This window comes from Chanos chanos, chromosome 3, assembly GCF_902362185.1.
Source record: "Chanos chanos chromosome 3, fChaCha1.1, whole genome shotgun sequence".
Lineage (NCBI taxonomy): Eukaryota > Metazoa > Chordata > Actinopteri > Gonorynchiformes > Chanidae > Chanos > Chanos chanos.
In genome coordinates this window covers 4,192,501-4,200,000 of record NC_044497.1, presented here as the reverse complement: position 1 = coordinate 4,200,000, position 7,500 = coordinate 4,192,501, and the positions used below count along the sequence as shown (strand labels likewise).

Genomic DNA, 7,500 nt, shown 5'->3' with positions numbered 1-7,500 from the left:
CTGATAAAAATTACATTTTACCCAGTTTTCTTCCGGCCGTAAATTACACTGCATCCCAGGTAAATACTGACGTTTCAGCCCACATCTTACCCATTCCAACACATACATCACTAAAGCTTCGTTAGGGAACGCCCAAATTTTCCGGCTCACGCTCTTTGTCTTACCATATTTATTCGTTCCCCGGATCAGAAAGGTCGGATGGTCGTTTGATGTGTCTGTTACCGCACGGAAGCCGGTGGCGATGGCGGTAGTCCAACGTTGCCTGCAGTCTGTCTCGTGAGTCCAGTCCGTTCCTATGCTGAGGCATACGTTCGCAAGCCTGAGATGCAGTAAGTCAAGCCAGCACCGGCCGTCTGCGAGTCACGCCAGCACGGCGAAGCGATGGGGTGATGCTGAACGTTGCGCAACCAACCGACAATCACTTCGACCAATCGGGACACGTATCACTGTTGGCACGGGCTAAGGGTCATGCAGACCATCGAACCACCTTAGCGTCCTCCCATGGACTGGATGAACATCGGACGATGATTTGCCATCGCAATTAATCGCTGATTTGGGGTAAAAGGGCAAATGCTTGCTACAGAGGGGTAGATTTTAATTTTTAAACAAATGTAAAATGTAAATTGTGTTGAAGATGCACAGTTGTTCGCTTACACAATTCTTTTCATTTGTTTGGAGGTGGCGACTGTATTGGAATCTACTTCAAACTGACTGTAAACTTCAAATTATGGTTTTTTTTTATGTCAACTTTGTGTTTCCTCCTTTTCTACTACAATAGCAACGGCTAGTCAGTCTGAGAATTGTGTAAATGAATGAAAGTAGGTCTACAATCTGTCTGCGTCTGCTTGTTAAATTATACCAATTAATATGCCATAAAGGTCCAGTTTATATACCATAAAAAGACTAGTTTATCTTCTGGACTTTGGATTGAAATAGACACTTGTCTGCTATGCCAGAGAGGCCGGCGCGTGAACAACATTACTCCGTCACTTAAGGTGCAATTGCCTCGTTATAGGTAGGATTTGCATTCAGGCTGTGAGAATGGTCAACTTTGGCCTACAAAGTCAAATGACTCTCAGACTTCGGTGATTGTATGCAGGGTAAGGACTGTTTTAAGTAAGCTTTGCATAGTATCACATATAACCACATTCAAATGAGTGTTTTTCAGGTGGGACATGTGCCTGCCTAAATAAATTAAACACAAGCAATAACTGCTTTAATTGGCCGTTGGATTAACACAAGACACCAAAAGGCTTAAGCTCATTTTAGTTTACCCTCTCTACTCTGTTGTTCACACGCCATCACCATCATTCCATTCTTCCTCGAGAAACATATCACAACCTCGTACATTGTTGGTGCTTTTAGAAAATGTTGTGTCTGGCGCCGCTTCAAAATTTTCTTTTCTGAAATCTGAAAAGAGATCCGGTGACCGACTCGGTCAAAGCTTGTGTATGATTTTACTTCGTTTTCATGCTTCTCAAACTGCCATCTCAGACGCTGGATTGATATTTGCTGTTAGGTTGATTTAAAGTTGCTGAACTATTTTGCCTTGACATTCTTAGAGAATGGATGGATATGACAGCACGAATTGTTGCAAACCGTCACATCGGAGACGACTCATCTTATAACCGAATTCTGTCCCGGGCTCTATCGTAAACCACTCGACTTGAACTGTGTGACCGCTCCGTGCCGTGCAGTCCTGGAGTTTGGCTTCAGTTACTACATTACCTGGTGATGCCACGAGTGTGTTGAACGTAAGACACCTCCCCACGGGTGGTTCCAGCTTCACTTTTGTTGTTGATTGATTACGTGTCAAAACAATTAAATTGAAGTCCAACGTGTCACATTTGCGATTACGAAACCGGGAAAGTTTACTTCGCAATTTGGATATAAAATGACAGTAAAGCCCTACGTGGTATCCAAAACGATAGGCGATTTGCATGCCCTCTAGCCTGATGGGAGACTCATTGTTCCTTATTTACTCACCCGTTACTTTTATTTCGGCAATTACCTGCAGGTTTACGCCGTGGTTACAAGGGTAAACGATTGTGTTATGGTTGGCTTTGATTCGCTTTAAGTGTGATTAACTGGTTAAAATGAACAATATAATATAGTTCTCCCTACTTTGGGTTACAGCACAAAATAACATCCGTTAAAGCAGCTCAACGCCTCTCGATTTATTTCCACGGGGTCCACTAACTTAAAGTTCTGGACTTACCCGCAGCAGTATTTTGTCCGGAGTTTTACCGGCATTGGTCAATTCCGATCTATCGCTCACGACAGTGATTTTTCATCAGTTGCTTTAAGAATGGCGCCATCTAGTGTGCCCATAATGTAAGGGATGGAAGAATGACGGAGAACCTAATAGTATAGTTCAGAAGTTCGAATGCTAATAACCGTGGTTTCTACCTGCGTACAGTCTAGCTGTATTTCCTCTTCAGTTTGTAAATACTGATTCTCGACTCAAACTATGCACCCAGGTTTTCACATCTTGCTCTTTACTACGTTCCTACCCCGTAAAATTGCATGAAAAGTGCATGAACGTGAAGTAAATCGTTAAGAACTTGTTGAAACATTACACACACTGACATTACTAAACTGAAAATCGTTGTATTTATGTTTTCACAACCGCTGGTTTAAGGTTACATTAGTCTTTCGAATACAATTACAGTATTACAGTAGGCCTACACATCTATACTGAAGATACACGTTATGAATTACATAGTTATGACGGACACAAAACATGAAGGATGTTTGGGCCATCGGGAAAGGTTTTCCAGATGGTTGTACTGTGGCTGGGTACACAATGCCTTGGGAACACTATATTAAAAAAAAAAAAAAAAAAAAAAAAAAAAAAAATATATATATATATATATATATATATATACACACACACACACACACACACACACACATACACACATGTTCTTCCCTGTTTATTATAACAGCTAACAAACTTAACTCTGGCCAGCTACATTTCGGACTGTATGAGTTTGTTCTGCAGAACGGTGGTGTGTGTTGTAACTCCACAAGATGGCGTCAAAACGTCTTTTCTGGCACTGTTTTGATAACTTTTCCGTATTCCGCCCAGCAATGCACTGGAAATCCCCCCACCCCCCCCAACCCCAACCCCCTTTCGATGCGCCATCTGCTGGGATTCCCCAAGTGCCAGGCTATCTGTCTCTCCTCTTCCTTTATAAACAGACTCTTTCCAGGAAACTCACACTGATTCTCATTAACTCTAGAATTCTGAAGTGTTTTCGTTCTAAAATTAGTAGAACAAATAGTAGAACAAAAACACTTGGAACTGGCAGCGAATTGCTGATGGTATTTCTGTCTGACTGACTCCTATGACTGGAAGTGTGTAAGCCCCTGCCCATAAACAGCTTTATGTGTTAAAGAAGTCAATTTCCCTGTTATCTACTGTCTGAACCTCACCAGTTTCACCTCTTGGGGGGGGGGGGGGGGGGGGGGGGGGGGGGGGTGGGGAGAAGTTACTTTGAGTAAATTGCACCTATAGCAATTCAGTGTTACACAACAATGGCTTTAAAGGGTGTATGTTGACAAAACATTATCAGTGCTGCCATTGATAGAATGTTCGTTTGAATTTCACGTTATCAACACGTATCAGTCCTTCAAACTAGCCTTGTATCACTACCTTTCTTGGTACAGAGCGTTCGGTTGTCAGAATGTGCTGTCAAAGGCTAGATGAACTAGGTTTTATGGACTAGGCCTCCAATAAATCAAACTAGGCCGACAAGTGAAACTGACCAACCACTCTGAACTTGAACCTTTGAACCTTAGAATCAGCCCACCGGATGGGTGAGACTGAATGAAAAGAGAGAGACAGAGAGAGAGAGAGAGGGAAAGAAGTCTCTGAGTTTCTCTGACTACCAATGCCAGATAGACATCTGTAGATTACTCTGGGCCCCTGCTTCTCTACAGTAGTTGTTTACAGTTCAGCTCGAGGTCCAAACAGACTCTGATGAATCAGAGGCCTGACCCTTTTTTTTAAAAAAGGTCTCTAACCTCCAGAGAACAGCCATCTACAAGTCATCCACAGGTCAAACTCGAGGCTCCACACTGCACACTCATCAGTGGGTTTATTACTAATGATAACCCATTCAAAAATTATAGTGCATTTTAAAAGGAACATTCAGGCCAATATTTACAACTGAATGTTCCATATCATATTTTTTTTTATCTGATGAATCAGAGACTTGGCTTGACTATGGGCATCGTATACTGGTCAGTGAACTGGTGGCAGGTGGGCAGTGGGGGCTTTATAGTGTCCGAACTCTTGTCTGCCAACGCAGTCCTGGCCTGAGGAATGTAAAACATGTTTATTTATTTATCTGTCATTTATTCATTTGTTTATTTATGTAGTTTCAGTTGATATTAAACTAAACAAAATGCTTTAGTTTACTTGTGGCCCTGGTAGGAAATGCTGTAATTCTGTGTTTTTCTCAAGCCTGTGGTCTGATCTGGAGCACGTTCACATTATAAACTGTCTAGATGGGTTCACACAGCCAGGAGCTGGGGGCTCTGACAAAGCTGAGCCCAAAGACGCGCGTGCCGGCAAGCTATTTATTTATTTATTCATTCATTTATTTATTCATTTTCAGTCTCTTTGCCATGTGACGCAGTGTCGTTCAGTTCCTTATACAGACACCAGTGGGAATCAAATGAAGAGGGGTCTCCTCCGCGTTTTATGTGCCATGACTCCTGATGGAAAACAGGCCGTAATGCAGTGAGTGGATGCTAACCGGGGGAATCTACTCTTCCAGGCTGTCGTGGAGAAGGAGGAGGACGTTTTAGTATGAATATCATGCTTTTTAAAATTGTGTCCAAATAAGATACATTTATTACTATCATTGTTATTGTTATTGTTGTTGTTGTAATCGCCATCATCATCTTTGTGTCATTAATGCTTACTGAAATTGGCCAGATACGGGCATTACTGAAATCGCAGTAATGTAAAGAATTGAACGGCCGGAGGCTATGTGATAACATTCGGTATACATTTTTGTATGGTGTAGTTGTAAGGTGTCCCTGAACTGACCCACAGGAGAAGTGAGGTTGTGTAAACGCTCAATAATCATAATCACGACAGTTATCGTTATCTCAGAGATCTTCATTGTTTTAGTGGATATTGCTGAAGATCTACCACTGCTCGGAGTGTTATGCATTAACATCGGCTCTCCACTGATAGTGCAACTATAGAAAAGACACGCATAATAATAAGTAGCATAATCTCTTCATTTGTGCACCCCCCCCCCCCCCCCCCGCCAAAACACACACACACACACACACACACACACACACAACATTTTTAAGTAGATAAATAATACATTTCTTAAATAATCCGGATTGTGTTTTACTTCCACGAAACGTGAATAAATCTCTTTTAGTCAAACCGCAGCACTGTCAGCAGAGATAAATAGTTTCGGCAACGCACTATGTAGTAAGGACACGGGAACGTGATCAAAGACAACCAGCGCAGGCGCGCGTTCTCGCGGTGGTTCTCTGTGCCCCGCAAGCACACCCACGATAAGGAGGGGGAGAGAGAGAGTAATAGTCTGTCAACCAGTCAACCCTGTGCCTGAGCTAATGACGAGTCCGCAGTTGGTACATTGTCTCCGTTCACTCTCACTGAACTGACCGGGATGAGTCGCACCGTGAAGAAGATTTCTAAAGGACACTTCTGACTGGTATCCGCTCTTTCGCTCTCATTAGTGTAAGGTGGATGAATACGTGCAGTGGGTGTGCACCACAGTCGGGAGATACCGGGACATAGCAAATGATGAACTGGATAGAATGAGAAATGTCACGCGACTTGGCGAGAGTGGATCCACGGTGAAATCAGTCATAATGAAATAGGTTTTTCTGTCCTGACGCCGAAATGAGAGCTAGCCCGATGATGCCAAGATGAATGAAGGTCAGGCGTGTGCCGTGTGAGAAACTGAGTCGCTGTTTTGCTTTTTTGTTGTTGTTGTTGTCGCTTTTTTTTTTTTTTAAATCCTTTTGTTAGATTTACACTCCATCAACAGGGCGAAGAGCATAATGGGGCTGTGTCATAGCCTGCGCCCTCATCTATGTGGCGAAACGAACACTTACATGTCGGACGCTGAGCTGCAGCCGGATTCCAGCGTCCACTTGCGCGCCGGGACTTCTCGGCACGAGGAGTGTGTAGACACAGTGCCACCCCGCGAGTGCCTGTTCTGCCGTGGGAAATCCAGCACACATTCCAGCCAGGATGCTGCTCCTCCGACGGACAGTACCGATGGCGTGTTGCTACAGAACGGCAGCAGTGGTGGAGGAACTGAGCGTGGCCGGCGCTACACGGGCATTTTTGTACAGAAACACAGTCCACAGACACAGAAAAACTTGGACAAAGTATTAGCGGAGGAAAAGGCCGCAGCCAAGGAGGCGAGGAAAGTCAGCAAGTATATCGACCGTGATCTCAAAGAGCAGAAGCGTATTTACGACCAAACACACAGACTTCTTTTACTGGGTGAGTAATGATGCCGTGGACCACATTTATTTTCACTGTGACCGCTTGCATTGCACTGATTAACACTGTAGGATAGTTCAGTCTTTAAATCGTTGTCTGTACGCCAGCAGAGATGCCTTTGCCCCCCTTAACCAAAGTGGTAACCCCTGAATGAAAGTCATTTTACAGCGGGTGACACACGTCATAGCCTACAGCCTACACAAATATTTATTCAAACAGATCCCTGGTTTGGAGTTGACGGTATGTATAAAGATATCAGTGCTGTGGCAGCGTCCTGGGTCGCATAATTTTGCTGATGCGTGGCGCACGAGACTTGACTATTCGGACCGGATCTAGCGCGTGGGCAGTACGCATGCTTTAAATGCCCCAAACTAGACGTCACTTTCGTCGGGCGTCGAGTGATTAGTGATTTGAAGAGGGCGTTGTATGATAATAAACTGATTTATGGGCTGTAAAGATGCATATATCACTTTATCAAAGGGTGACCCATCAGTGAAAGTCGCTTGATAGAGGATGTTATTTATTAAATATGTGAGAGCCATTATTTTGGATTTGGCCATATGCCAGATCGGAATAGTAGGGGTGGCAACGTTCTGTGTCAAATAATCCTACTGATCCGTTACGCAAAACAATTTAATTCAAACACAAGTGTGGCTCGTTGTTTAAATGCCCCGCACCGGATTTCACAGTCCTGAGCAAAGCTTAATCAAATTGACATTTTTTGGGAGGGGTAGATGAGGGAGTGCCCCGTGAGCGTAATCCCTCGGTTTCTTTGAATCACGACGCTGCCGGTGTTGTTACTGAAACCGTGTTTGTGATACTCGATATCCACAATACCTTTACATTCGGTGTGTATCACTGGTCTGTAAGTGATGATGTCTACCCCTTAGTATGTATGTGGTCTGGTTTCAAACGACGGAACCAATTTGGAGAATATTCTCCGGATTCGTCTTTATTGAAAAATTCCTGTCTCTAGCGTGGCCCGC

At 43.7% G+C, this 7,500-nt stretch overlaps 1 protein-coding gene across 2 annotated transcripts in view; it reads right to left on the bottom strand.

The window, feature by feature from the left end:
- Positions 1 to 5,236, bottom strand: part of elovl2 (ELOVL fatty acid elongase 2) — a 17,572-nt gene extending 12,336 nt beyond the window's left edge. Inside the window, exon 1 of one of the 2 annotated variants that reach the window (XM_030769215.1) lies at positions 5,219 to 5,236. In XM_030769215.1, coding sequence (XP_030625075.1) covers positions 5,219 to 5,236 — 18 coding nt within the window. Of the gene's footprint in view, positions 1 to 164; positions 342 to 5,218 lie in introns of those variants that run through there. The other variant, XM_030769214.1, reaches the window with a different exon arrangement.
- Between the last annotated feature and the right edge of the window lie 2,264 nt (positions 5,237 to 7,500).